The sequence below is a fragment of the Montipora foliosa genome, chromosome 3 (genome assembly GCF_036669935.1).
Source record: "Montipora foliosa isolate CH-2021 chromosome 3, ASM3666993v2, whole genome shotgun sequence".
NCBI lineage: Eukaryota > Metazoa > Cnidaria > Anthozoa > Scleractinia > Acroporidae > Montipora > Montipora foliosa.
This window is the reverse complement of record NC_090871.1, coordinates 61573210-61588209: the sequence shown is the minus strand read 5'-3', so window position 1 is coordinate 61588209 and position 15000 is coordinate 61573210. Positions and strand designations below refer to the sequence as shown.

Sequence of the window (15000 nt, the reverse complement as noted above, 5' to 3'; positions counted from 1 at the left end):
TCGCTGGCACTTCCAAGATATTTTTTTTGTAAGCTGTTGCTTTCTCAAGTTCTTCTCTCGTTACTTCGCTGCCAATAGCCACCGGAATGACATTGACGTCGTCGACCTCCAGTATCCTGGCAAACTTTAAGATATCTTTTTCAGTGCTGCTAGGCTTGTTGTCCACAATGACAATTAGGATCTTCTTAGCATTAGGACGAGCGCCAGGTCCTTGAAATGCGTTTCTAGCGTCAGCCATGGCTAAATCGAAGTCTGGTGCTCCAGCAACAGAAGAAAGCTTCTCAAGTTGCGTTATCAGTGCATCTTCGTCTGGGAATGTGTCTTGAAAATCGACAATTCTTCGCGTTTGTGCTCCGAATGAAATCACCGAGTAATGGACATTGTCAACTCCGTATCTCGCTGCGATGGATTGCAAAGTTTCTTTCATTAACATCAAGGTTTCCTCGGCTTTACTTGAGGAAGAGCTGACTGCAAAGACCATGTCAATGTCTTCTCTCTTAAGTGGATCTGCTACTCCAAAAAAAAACAACAACAATATTCTACCATCTTACATCATTAATTGAAAATCCAAAAGGTATACAACCATTCACTTTTCTAATTCTTCTGTTTTTAACTGATTCAGATAGATTAAGGAAAACTCACTTTATAATGCCCTTTGTTCAAATCCTACCATTGACTAACAACTATTATTATCACCCAACTAGTGGACCAATGCCAATCCTGCATTTTAATTGGCTACGCTACTAGAGGACTATTAGTAATAGTCCTCGAGTAGCGAAAAGCGTGATGCTTTCTTTCGTTTTATTCCCATATAAATATTTCTTCAACTTGCATTTGCTAACTTTATTACTGCCTTTTCTGTCCGACTAGTTGGGTGATACTAAAACAATTAGACCCTTCGCCCTCAAGGGCCACGGGTTAATAGGCCATTCGGCGTCGCCTCATGGGCTATTGACCCGGAGCCTTTGCGAGCTTCGGGTCTAATTGTTAAATATTTAACAAATAGATTCCATGTTGCCGTGCGTCTGTTAAGTAATAGATCACAGATGACGTCAAAATGTGGTAAGAACAAAAAAGTGGCACACAAGGCGATAGCCGAATATGTCACTGATGTTCTTACCACATTTTGACGTCCTCTGTGATCTATTACTGAACAGACCCACAGCAACATGGAATCTATTTGTTTTATATAGTAAAGAATTAAACTTTATTCTCATAAAAGCTGATGGTGACGTCAATCGTGCGTCTGTCCTCTAATAGATCATAGGCAAGAACCAATCAAAATCCGTGAATAACTTGGTTATTATATAAAAATATATATATAATATTTTGAATCTCAGTAAACATTTAGCCTGTCACCAGAGAGAGCGTTTGAACATCCATATAATTCTTAGGACGTAAAGGCATAACATATTGTTTGACAACTTATAATCTACGAGAGGAACGAGGATTATATTTTTTGTTACTTCCAGCGAGCTTTTTTAAGGCAACATTTGCCACAAAATCCCTTGACAAACAGAACCACGGAAACACATACCAAAACGATTCTACTTTAAAAAAGTCATTAGGAACATACCCTTCGAGATGGTTTCTATTATCTTCTTTCCAGTTTCTCCCGGATTTTCATTGATAGTTGTGTTCAAAGAGTCACTTCCTGCTTCCGTGAGAGTTTCCAACTCCTGCTGGGCAGCATTACTTCCAACTGCCACAGTAACTATAGTCACAAGTTCGTCCTTTAAGTCCCGAGCGATGCCTTTGGCAGCCTCCTTGTCCCCAGAAGACTCATCATCCGTTATTACCACCACAACTTTCCTTGCATCTTGCCTTACAGCTTCGTCCTCGTTGAAAAGTCGGTTGGCTTCTTGCAGTGCCTTATCCAAAGCTGAATCTCCAGGGAGGCTCGGTGCAGAGTTCACTACGATCACCAACTGATCCGGATCTGTAACTCCGTCAGAGAATTTTAGCACTACTGAAGGTTCTTCTCCATACATCACAACTGCATAGTGAATAAGGTTTGTGCTGTAATTCTGCACGACATTGATAATGATGTCTTTCATGAAAGACAAACTGTTAGAGGCTTGAGCGCTGACAACAAACATCAAATCGATCTTGGGGGCACGAGATCTTCCTGCAGTGCAACAGAAACAATAAAAACGTTAGTTCCATTAGACTCGGTAACTACCACCGAATTTCGTGTTTCAGGACAAACATCACGGTTGACATGCACAAACATCAATCCTTTTTTAAATTAAAATACGAAGGTTCAGGTCCCTTTCGGCAAATTTTTAAATCACCTTTTGAACGGTGCAACATTTTCGGCCAAAACACTGGAGTTGTTAGCATCTCTGTTTGGATAAAAGCTAACATTCTTCGTTCGCCACGTCACAGTCGACCAACAACAAAAGTTGCAACGTTTACAAGGGACTTCACGGAAAAGGAGACCAAAAGAATCCATGTCATATTTTTTTTAACAAGAACTATTCAAATGCACTCTAAGTATTTTCTGTTGTTTACAGCAAGGGATGAAGAGCATGGCCAATTTCTTTAGCTTAGTAGATACGAGTTTGGGATAAATATCGTTATGCTAAAATCCCTTTGATGTCATCTCACTGGGTTACGGTGGAGTGGTATTTTGAGTTTTACACTGACATGTCCCTATTTGGCTTGATAGCTTAACACTGCATTGGTATCCACAGAGATCATGGGTTCAAATCCCATCAGTTCAAAGCTCAGATGGTCTGAAAACCTAACATAAATCATTTTTCTTTCCCCGCCCTTGTTTCTAATTACGCTTCACAGAAACTACTTACTTTTCAGTAAACTGTCAACTATCTTATCTGCGAGGTGTTCGACGTCATCATCCTTTTTCGCCACAATCGTGTTTTGCTTATGTGAAGTTGTAACCACCAGCTGCGTCATATCAACGTTAGGTCCTATTCCGACAGGTATTATGTCTACCTCGTTTTCCTCAAGCTCTTGTGCGCTGCTTTTTATTTTCCATGATCTGCTGTCGGATCGATCATCGGCAATGATAACCAGCACTTTCTTGGCACGCGGCCGTGCTTCTAAAAACAGTGTCTTCGCCTCTAAAAGCACTTCCTCCAGGTCAGGCGTTCGTCTGTTTCGCGTAAGACCTTCAACGCGTCGCATCAAGGTGTCCAGATCAAGGTCCTCTTGAAAGTTCATCCTGACAGAGACCCTATCTCCAAATACAATTATTGCCGGCCGAATATTGTCGACTCCATGCTTCTCAAAAATCGATTTAATGACTTCTTTCATCATCCTGAAAGTCTGCTGGGCATCACGAGCAGTAGCACCGATTGCAAACACAACGTCCACATCTCGAATAGGTTTCGCTAAAAGGAAATAAATTGAGAATACATTAGCTTTAGAAAACTTTGTACTATCAAATAAGCCTCACGTGACATAAAGGAAAAACGTATGAGTAACGTAAACATATGATATAGGTGGCACACGTTACGTCCGATCGTTTTTTGCCAGGTAGAACGCCACCGGTTCAGGCCCCTTCGTTGTTAATAAAGAGAGAAAGCATTGGAAACGACCGAAGGGATTGCCGGTGACGTGAACACTCATTGACTCATCAACTTGCCATGTCGTTCAAATTACCTCGTCTGATTTTATCCATTATCTCTTCCCTCATCCTTCCCGGGTCATCTGTGCTTGAGGAATTAATGACGTTCTTCTCCGACCCAGAAGCAGTCTCCAACTCAGCCAGGTCCGCCTCATTTCCAAGAGACACCGCAAATACACGAATGTCTTTGTCATCTAGGGATTCTGCCGACAGTTTCACCTTGATTAGGTTGCTCCCTGACTTGACATCGGTAATTATAACTAATACTTTCTCGGCATTTGGGCGACCAGGGATCAGCAGATCTCCACCAAGTTCAAGAGCTTTGCTGAGGTCAGGCGTACCACTGGGCATGCGAATGGCATTAACACGTTGCATTACGTCCGATCCTGAGCTGTCTGCAAGGCTGAGTTCAATCTTGGGTGTTCTTCCATAAGACATGATGCCATATTGGAGTCTGTGTATTGCATACTTGGCAATGAATGATTTTATTACGTCTTTCACTTGTTGCATGTTAGAGATTGCATCACTTGCTCCAGCAGAGATGATGAAACCAAGGTCAACTTCGGGAACTCCTGGTTCCCCCACAACTAAAATAAAAAATATATATAAAAACGTTTTAAAGAAATATAAAATAAAATAAGATATTATGTGGACGTGAGTGTTTTACCTGGAAGTAAAGTATGTCAGGTCACATACATCCTGAGACAGGTTCAGAATGGTTTCCACTCGCAACGAAAGCATTAACAAAAAACAACTGCAGACAGAGTGAGTTATCGCTCCACCACTTCCATTTTTAAATCATGTTTATCTTTCTGGATGTGAACAGGCACAAGCTTTCAATCCACGTTATCCAATGATGGATGTAGCTGGTGCGATGGAATTGAAATGTGAAATTCAAATGGATGTAAGAGGAAGCGAAATAGAAGAAAAAGAGGGCAAAATGAATGCAGTAATGGGCGAAATGGATGTCGAGGAAGGAGAATTGAATTGCACTGTCCAACGTTCGACAAAGTAACTTGAGGCAAAATTATCTCAGTGCTAACTCCAGCCACGGTAACTGTGCCTCAAAATGCACTTTGCATGTGCACGTATTCTTGGTTTTCACACTAGCTGGGTCAAGCAGCTAACCGAATCAAAAGAAAACATTTGCATTAGAAGAGAGCTCAATTCCCAAAGGATTAGTTAAAAGTACAGAAGTACGTTTCTTTGTTTGAGAACATGGCCTCCAAACTGACTGAAGTTCTTTCTTCCAAAAATGACGTTCTTTTAGGTTTGGAAATGACAAAAAGCGTCGAACTTAAAAAGACAATCGTTTCAAATAGGAAAGAATGCGATTTTCCCATGAAAATCTTATCTGGTCCAAGAACTTGTCGAATAGTAGTTGGTTTTGACAGACTCATCAAAGTCCAGCCAGAGGTTAGACTATGACTCTCTGATGAATGTGATTTCCGCGTATTCCGATACCACATACAATCAGGAATATTCAAACACTGACATACAAGGACTCTGGACACACTATGTAAATGGCAAATTGGGGTGCATCTAACACATAAACAGCAAGAAATAAACCGTACTTACATTTTTTCATTTTATCAATAATCTCTCCAGCTAACTTATCAGGATCGCCTGAAATTGGCACATCAATAGTTGTTTCCTTTAGAGGACTAAGAACCTCAAGTTCTTTAACATTGGCATTGTCACCGACTGCAACAGGAATAAGCCAATACTTGGAATCAATCAATTGCCTAGCACTCTCGATAAGGGAATCCTTATCATTGGCAGATTTGTTGTCGACGAAAACCACCAAAAATTTCTCCGCCTCAGGCCTCGCACCGGATGAGCTGAACAGCCTCTCGGCCTCGGCAAGCATCCTGGCCATGTCGGGACGACCAGAACTTGAAGTCACGGTTTTTAGTTTCTTCTTTAGATCCTCTGGTGCCTGGTGTTCTGAAAAGGGGCTCAATACAGCTGGACGATCTCCAAACGTCATAAGAGTGTAACGTAAATTTGTTGTTCCGTAAGTGTCAATAATGGATTTGATAGCGTCCTGTACGAGACGCAGAGTTTCTGAGGAATCTGGAGATGAAGCGCTGATTGCAAATGCAACATCAATGCTTGTTCCCTTCAGTGGATCTGAAAAGGAAATCGTTAAATTCTTTGAGGATTACCTCATGAGGCAGCCATTCTAAGATCAATTTTAGACGACAGGGTTGCAGTTAGACCCTACCAGGACAGAAGCAATGGTTTGTCAATGAAAACAGTGGTACGCAACAACGTTACCGAGAGTTAAGTGTGTACGAGAAGGATTCATATCACGAGGTCGATGCTAAGACGTTCCATTTGGACAACGTGAACAAAGGGGATCTGTTTGGCTGTGTACCCCATTGTGGACTCTTCCACATTAAAGCAAACATTGCCGAGGCAGACGCAAGGTTGCGCTTTCCCAGAAAACTGATTTAAAAATTTAAAGAAAACGACAAAACTTTAGAAATTATAAGACATGTTTCGACAGAGACTTCTGTCATCTTCAGTTGATTAATGTACAAAGCGTTAAGATGAATTTATAAGTACGGAAAAAGTGTTAATTATGCCAGTAACAACGGAATGTACATAAAACGTGACAATGTGAGAATTAAAAGGATAGTTTTAAAACTGATTTAACTGAAACACGTAAGTACTAGTATTCTAAATGGAATGGGGGCGTTTTAAAGATCTGTGATGCCGACGTCAACGAAAACGTACCATAACTAGCAATAACCAATTTTTCGGGATTGCCGCAGACAATTCAACCATCACAAACTGACCTAATTTGTCCAGGAAAGGAAACGTGAGACCATAACGGCCGTTTAGTGCTCACGTTTTCCACAGAATGTAGATTTGCTGTTACAGATTTGCCGAGAAAGCAAAGGAAATAAAAAACAATTCGAACAAAGTCTGTTTTATCTCTTTCAAATGCTATTTCTTAGCAGCGACTTTGTTGATATCCCCATTGCAAATATTAAGGTACCTAACAACTAACCAAAGATAGCTCTGTTACCTGTTCTATCAATAATTTTTTCCGCAACAGTTTCAGGCTTTTGGTCGGTGGATGTATTGACTAAATTATCGGGATGAGAAGAAACGTTTTTGAGGCTGACATGATCTGCCTCTCCTCCAACTGCAACTGTGATTATATTTACTCCACTATCCTTCAGGTCCTTTGCTGTTTTTCTAGACTCCAAATCATCGCCGCTAGATTTAGCATCCACCATCAAAACGAGAACTTTCTGGGCATCATAGCGGACTCCTTGTCCCTCGAAGATCACAACAGCTTCTTCTAGTGCTTTATCTAACGCAGGTCCACCCGCTTTCACTGACAAGGAATCAATGAGGTTTTTGAGCCCTCCTGGGGAACTGATGCGACTGCTAAATGGGAGCTTGATGGTAGCGTCATCATCAAAGGTGATGAGTCCATAATGGATCGTATCAGTGCCGTATTTTTCAGCAATGGCTTTGACGATGTTCTTCATATGCTGCAGAGTGTTCGATGCGTCGCTTGATGTAGCACCAATAGCGAATGCGAGATCAATCTTAGCAACTCTTGTTGGTTCTGGAATTAAATTTGAAAAAAATTAAAAATACAGGAGTAAACCGTTCGTGTCGAATGTGCTAGCATTACTCATTGCTTTTCTTTCTTTTCTTTCTTTTTTTTTTTTTTTGGCTCCATGGCACATTTCACCCATTCTTATATGTCAACAGCTAATCTGGGCGAAATGGATTTGGTAATGGGCAAAATGGAAGTGTTCGAGGGCGAATTAGGCGAAACGGATATGGAATTGGGCAAAGTTGAATGGACGTGCATCCCGATGATCGAAATACACGTGATAGTGGCCGAAATTGAATTGGTTAGGGGCGAAGAGGATATACAGTTGAAACTGAGACTTCGCTTCATACCTGACAGGGCTTTAATTATTATCTGACGTGCCAGTCTCCAGGGCTCCTCATTTTCCTTTGCCTCGATGACATCGTCTCTAAAAGGAGTGACTTTAACCAACTCGTCAGGATCCGCCTCGTCTCCAATTGCAACAGGAATCACTCGAACTCTTTCCTCGTCCAGAAGTTTGGAACCAGTCTGGATTGCCTCGTTAGTAGATGTCGACTTTTTGTCCGTCAAAACAACCAACACTTGCTTGGCTCCAGGCCGACCCCCAGGTCCCTGGAACATCTTCAAGGCCTCTTGCAGTGTCTTATGGATTTCAGGGTCACGACTTCGCCTGCGCAACGTTTGGACGAAAGATCTGAGGCCTTTAATATTTTCAAATGATGACTCGTTCAGCTGGACGACAGGGGATCCATAGACTATGATACCATATTGAACGTTCCCATCAGCATATCCCAATTCATACATGATTTTTTTGATGCTGTCTTTCATCAGCTTGAACGTGGCGTCCGCATTTTTAGAGTTGGCACTGATAGCAAACACAAGATCCATTGCTGGGAACCTTGACGTTTCTTTGGATACAAATAAAACATACAATGTAGAATTCGTCAGGCGATAAGTCGATAAACTAAAAGACTTTTATTCAAACATGCTACTTAAGGAGCCACGCCGGTCCTTGCTCGCATATAGTTAAGTTCGATTGTTTGTCAGCTCTCTTTAATTTCATTACTGGGTGCGGACAATCCAATGCACTAAGCTAATGTCCGTCCGTAGCAGGGGGAAGTCCAAAACGTTGTTGAACATTAGAAAAACAATTTAGGCACAAGCAAGACAATATGATCTAAGAGAGCGAATCCCTGTGTCCTATGATAATTACTTTCAATCTATTTTTAGCACGTGCAGAGACTATTTCTAACGTCAGTCCCGAGAGAAGAAAGCGTGCGAAGCATGACGTGATACGAGATGGACCAATCGGCATGCATTCCATAAATAACTGGCCGCGTGACTCCGTACTAAAATTAGATTAAAATAAATGCCTTTGTAGAGGGCCGCGTATGGAGGATTGGTTGTCTTAGCTCATATTCTCTTGGCGCAAGTATACCTTGTGACAATTTTTTTGCGTTGCTTTTTTTACGATTTCAGACAGGTTTTGCTGCAGCGATAAAGGGAAACGTATACTTCTACTTGACCAAATTGATTCCCATTTGCACAGCAAAATTTTTTAACCATACTACATGCTTGTTTATGTTCACAAAAATGCTCAGTCAATACAGTCAATATAGGAAAGCCTTTTTCGAGAGAATAACATGAACCGTGAACGCAATAAACTAAACAACAATTTATGGACTAACTAAATACCCAACTAACCTTTTAGAACTTTATCCATGATAGTATTCTTAAGATCCTTTGGTAACACAGTCTTTGGCTCATTAATGATGTTTTCCTTCGGAGTCAAGATCTCTAATTCCCTTGAATCAGCCTGCTTTCCGATAGCAACGCCTACAATCTTGATATCTTTGCGCTCCCACAGCTTTGCTGCTTCAGTCAGTTGAGAAGAAGGTAAGCCTGATGCTAAGTCCGTGATTACAACAAGCACCTTTCTTGCATTGACACGACTGCCAGATGCCGAGAACAACTTTTCGGCATCTTCGAGCATCTCGCTCAAGGAAGCACCCTTATTTTGTTTCGGAACAACAGCCAGGTACCTCAGGAGGTCTTCGCCTTTGTCGAAGCCGCCAAATTGTATCTTGATGCTTGCGGTATCTCCAAAGACAATCAAACCGTAGTTGATTTTTTCCAAGCCGTACTCCTTCACAATTTCCTCTATAGCGTCCTTCATCAATGGGAACGTCTCGTCGGCATCCAAGGAGCCTGCCGCTATAGCGAAGCCAAGGTCGAGTTCTGGTATCGGTAGCTTACCTTAAATACACAATTTATTAGGATAAATTAAGATGTTTCTGGACTAGGACAGCTTCATGAACAAGACTGAAAACATTGATAATACGTTTATGGAAAATGTGTGAATTTAATGATAGGGAGTTGAGGAACTCAACAGACGCCATAAACACAAAAGATATATAAATTATATTCATTCACATTATTGGAATCACTTTGTAATTTTTCCAGCCCTTATAAAATTTAAATGCATGCAATTTATAAAACTGGTAAAAACGGTATTTGGGATGCAATTTGTCTACTTTCTTATCCAGGAATATCTCTAAGCAAAAACATCGTCTCATCACTCTTAATATTTGCTAGGACACAAACCACCCAATTAGGAATATTGGTCCCCTCTACTATCCGTGCCCAAAATGTTTATCTACCATAAAACTGGCATTGCAATACACCGTTAAATAAATAAATTGTTTCTCCTGTACAAGGCATCAAGAGCAGCAAGCTTTAATTTCCACCGTATAAATATCCCCTGACGGTATCTTCGTTTTTAAACGTACCCTTTACGACCTTCTTTATTATCTTTTCTCCTATTTCATCGGGGTCTGCTGTGTTGTCAGTTTCGATCACCTTCCCATCTGATGGAATTTTGTCCATCTTATTAGAATCCACTTCCTTTCCGACAGCCACAGCAATCACTCGAATACCAGCTGTTTCAAGAGGTCTGACCGCTGTTCTAATGTCCTCTGGGCTTTTGGAAGATGATCTGTCAGTAATAATGACTAAAACCTGGAAACAGATAAAAGATTTATCGACAGTTTGGTAACTTAAGAGCAGTTTTCAATCGAGTCTCATGAAACGTGAGCCAAAGTGATTTGTTTTAACTAACCACTAGCAACTGTGGAAATTATATAGGCCATTCATTAATGGAAAGCAACTTATAATGAAAGTGCACTCGTATGAAAATATCGGGAAAACGGTTTAGGGCGTATTGGATGCCGTTGAAAGAGCGAAATGGCTGTTTAAATTGCCTAATGGATATCGTTATGGGCGAAATGGACATAATATTGGGAAAACTTGATGTTCTTAGGGGGTGAAGGGAATCTTAGATTGGACGACATTGACATGGTAGTGGGCATAACGGATGTGTTCTGGACGAAATGGACGTGATGGAAGGTGAAATTCACCTTCTTCCACTTCACCCGATCACCCAATTTTTGTCTTTCTTGTTGTGTACCCAGTTTCCTGCCTATTTTTGAAATGACCGTATTTACTGGCTGATAACATTTGGTTTGGGTTTGGTCTCTGGTCGGCTAAGAATATGGCACGAGATTTATAAGCCAATTGTCACAAACCAAAGCAATCGGGAAATTGCCGCAAAAAAAGGCCGTAACGTACAGTAAACTCTGTCAGTAAGAGGTTTGTACTACACTCCCGTATACCTTTGCTGCATTGGGTCTGACGAAAGGACTTTCAAACTGAAGTTGAACTTCCTCCAGTGCTTTGTCAAGAGAGGGAACGCCAGATTTTGGTGGGATATCCTTAATAGCTCTTATCAAGTCGGTGTCCGACTTGAAAATGTCTCCAAGCATTACTTCTGGTGAAGCCAAGTCACCATAGACTATGACACCGGTTTCCAGCCTTTCTGTTCCATATTTGGAGATTATAGACTCCAAGATTTCCTTCATGAAAACATGTGTGTTATTTGCAGCAAGCCCCGTTGCAGAGATTGCAAACACTAAGTTTGTTGCTGGGATTCGAAGGGTACCATCTACGACGCAAGAAAAATACAAATTTATTAACAAAAAATTAAAACACTAACTGATGTATTTTCTTGATTCATTAATACGACCTGATATTGCATACGCTATAACTGAATAATCTAAAGGCGTTTAATTGTAGTTTTTTCGCCGCCTCGTGTTAAGTTGCCCAAAAACCAAACACAGTTGGTTGTGTTGTTTTGCAGATTAAAATTGGGAAGGCAGTAAAATTAAATCGAGAAACGTGGCTTCATTCATGTCCAGGTCCATGTTTCAAACTGATCCTTCGGAAATTACGCTCTACTCTTTTGCAAAGAATTTTCTTCTCTTTCAGTTAAAATATGGCAGCTGATATGCGCAAGTTAAGCTGAACAAAAAAATAAGCTTAAAGTATCGCCGATACAGCGTTGCTCTTCAAAAAAAGGCGCGTGCGATGCCTGGTTTACTTCTTGCTTTCTGGCAATCAGAAAAGCGAGTATCACTAGCTGTAGTCGCCCAATTTGTGTGCTTTCTTCTCTTGTTAAAAGGTATTTAAAGCGCGCCGCTTTTCATTTTGGGAGTTACAGTGATCACCAGTTTGTATGGATGTCCAAGCTTGCCTCGAAAAACTAAAAATAAGATTCAGAGGTGAAAATTACGCCACCTGCCATTCGTGCGAAAAAGTGAAAGTGACAGCCTTTCGAAATTATGGCGCCTTATCGCTACTCTTTTTTCCCAGAGGTGAAAAGAGAGGGAGTACCAGCGTCTCGAACCCCAGCGCAACATTCTGACTTACCTTTGAACCCCACATTATTATCTTAAAATACTCACTGATTACTCTTTCCATGATTTCATCACCAAGGTCATCGGATTTCTCGCTTTGTATAATGTTCTCCTCTTCTGTGACCACCACAAATTCTGCAGTGTCAACCTCGTCACCCACTACAACAGCAATAATTTTCACTGCCATCTTCTCCAGGGGGTCAGTTGCTTCAAGGACGATGTCTTCGTTGGCTATAGCGTTCTTATCCGTCATGATAACCAATGCCCTATCCGTATCCTGACGTTCCTCAGCTTCAGAGAACATTTGAGCAGCAGCCTCTAAAGCTATCTTTACAGCAGAAGGGCCAACAGATGGCTGGACTGTCGTTAACGTCTCTTTGATTTTTTCAACGCCAGTGTTATTTTTAAGATGAATTACAAACGTAGAGGTGCGGCCGTAGATGAGAAGGCCGTAACGGATATTGCTGGAGTCATATTTCTGAAGCAATGAGCCGATGGCACCTGTCATCTGCTCGAATGTTTCGTCTACATCCTCACTTGTCGATGAAATGGCAAACACAAGGTCCAGCTTTGGAACGTTCAGTGGTCGATCTGAAAGATCAACCCCTTAATTTAAACTGGTGTCAAATGTACTTAAATTACCAAACGATAGAAAAACGTCCTTGCTTAATAAGACCCCTAATGCTAGTGTCGCCCGCAGGTAGGCAGTGCTAGTCCCAGCAGCTAGGCCTCTTTATATAACTTGAATTGAATTGAATTTGGAATCATACGTCAATAGAAGAACATGACAAGCAGTGAACAACCAGTAACCCTAGATTGAGTTACTGTTTTCTCAGACCAAGGTATAATTTCAAATTGTGGCAATTTCCCGCGTCAATTCAAAAGTTAATTGGATGTATATGTATACATGCGACGCAATCGGAAAAATTCCAAGTTGATTGTCTAAGATGACACCTGGTGGGAGAAGCTAAATAAAGCTGGCTAAGAAAATGAGACTCGTAAAAGAGGTATGGAGTTGCAAGCACAACATCTGCAATCGTGGTCAAAAGTTGTTAGGAAGGTTGCGGGCATCAGTTCACTTCACATCTAATTCGATCATTCTAACTATTGGCTGAAGTATTTGGAAAATACCACGCTCTTGTGGTCCCCCTCCCCCATATTCAATGTTGGAGTTCTTCAGGTAAGAAAAGTCAACATTTTTTTCCCTGGAAAACCCAACATTGATAAGGGAGAGGGGGTTATCTGTAAAATGAAGCTACCTTCCCAACACTTTTGTCTATGATTGTAGTTCCACTCAAAAACTGTGTCCCCTGTGACCCTCCACCTCCTAAATCGGGTTGACAAGGATTAACAACAACTAAGTTGACCCAAAAACTAAGTCCTCAACACTAAACCCCCAAAACGACCACTATGGCTGGATTTTACTCCATCTAACGCGAGACGATTAGACACTTCAATGGAGAATTCCTCAGCCGGTAGCGAAGGGGTTAGGTATGACAAAAAAAAAAAAAATTCCCAACCCTGTTGAAACCGGCGGTCATCGCCTGTTATGCTTTGTGTCTCTTGTCGCAGAGCAATTTCATACAACGTCAAATGAGTGCCCCAAAACAAAATGTACGGCGGCCATGTTTGTGTCAAACTAATTGAATTGGATTTGAACGTTCGGGGTGACTCGGGGATCATCGGAAAAAACCCGAGTGCTCCATTTCAGGAGTCGAACCTACGACCTTCCGAGTGTCAAGTGATCCTGTGCGTGAAGTGTTTCAAAATTTAGTTTATTGTTGAAGAGATGTTTTCTTCGATTTTGACTCGGAAATATTCGGAAAAAAATCCGAGTGCTCCATTTCAGGAGTCGAACCTACGACCTTCCGAGTGTCAAGTGATCCTGTGCGTGAAGTGTTTCAAAATTTAGTTTATTGTTGAAGAGATGTTTTCTTCGATTTTGACTCGGAAATATTCGGAAAAAAATCCGAGTGCTCATTTTCGGGATTCGAACATACCACCTTCCGATTCCTAGTTCGGATGTTCTACCACTAAGTTCTAGGACACGCTTGGGAGCTAAACCATTAAACTGGGTTTTACTGACAACTGTCCCGCTATAGTGCTGGGCCTGAAATTGTTGAGATGGTGGATTCAAGCTATATTAAGAAGCTGACAACAAATGTTACTTTATCGTAGTAAATGAAAGAACTGAACAAATTCCCACTGAAATTTTTCTTCGAAAGAGCCTTGCGGAAGCTTATAGCTCTGCCAGCTGCAAACACTTTCTCTGTACAAACATCAACGTACCTGTTAAAACCAGAACCATTATATCTTTGGAAAGATCTTTGGGGTCGATAGACTTTGGTGCAGACAAGACATCTCTTTTATCCGATGCGACAAGTTCAAGCTCCTGGTTGTCCGCTTCATCTCCGACTGCGACAGCTACGACACGGATATCCCGTTCAGCCAACTCTCTTGCCGCTGGCTGAATCTCTTTCCCTTCAAGCCCAGATTCATTGTCCACTATCACGACGAGGACTTTCTTGGAATTGGGTCTTGCGACGGATTCCTTGAACGATTCCAGGGCCGTCTCTAACGCTTTATCCAACGCTGCCTCACCGCTGATTCGATTGAACGACCTGACGAAGTTTCTTAACTGTTCCGGATCTGAAATGCCTGAATCGAAGCCAAGCAGCTGTTTGGCTTGTGACCCAAACGAAATCACACTGTAGCGAATCTTTCCCATGCCATAGTTTTCTACGATGTCGTCGACTATGTCTTTCATGAGCTTGAATGTGTTATTAGCATCAACAGCGGTTGCGCTGATAGCGAAGCAAAGATCAATTTCTGGAGGTTCTAACACAGCTGAAATTAAGCGTTTATCAAAGTTAAATGGACAGTCGATACACTAGTGTTTACGAGACCCGCTCATGACTTTATTCTACATAACGACGGGCAACTTAAAGTTGTGAGGGAGTTAACGCAACGTCGAAGGCTATTGCAAATGTTCAAACCGTCTGCCAAGTCTTTAAGCTCTAAAATTACATTAGGTTGTTTTACTTCTTCTGTGCGACGCAGCAAAGAAATTTACC

General features: G+C 41.4%; 1 protein-coding gene across 1 annotated transcript in view; it reads right to left on the bottom strand.

The window, feature by feature from the left end:
• Positions 1 to 15000, bottom strand: part of LOC137996199 (uncharacterized) — a 260410-nt gene that overhangs the window by 159242 nt on the left and 86168 nt on the right. The window contains exons 51-62 of the mRNA XM_068841623.1: positions 14216 to 14773; positions 11975 to 12517; positions 10847 to 11175; positions 9965 to 10193; positions 8880 to 9431; positions 7526 to 8083; positions 6630 to 7181; positions 5171 to 5725; positions 3834 to 4179; positions 2811 to 3199; positions 1577 to 2128; positions 1 to 510 (exon numbers count right to left, since the gene is read on the bottom strand). The exon at positions 1 to 510 is cut by the window's left edge and continues 51 nt beyond it. Coding sequence (XP_068697724.1) covers positions 1 to 510; positions 1577 to 2128; positions 2811 to 3199; positions 3834 to 4179; positions 5171 to 5725; positions 6630 to 7181; positions 7526 to 8083; positions 8880 to 9431; positions 9965 to 10193; positions 10847 to 11175; positions 11975 to 12517; positions 14216 to 14773 — 5673 coding nt within the window. The remainder of the gene's footprint in view (positions 511 to 1576; positions 2129 to 2810; positions 3200 to 3833; positions 4180 to 5170; positions 5726 to 6629; positions 7182 to 7525; positions 8084 to 8879; positions 9432 to 9964; positions 10194 to 10846; positions 11176 to 11974; positions 12518 to 14215; positions 14774 to 15000) is intronic.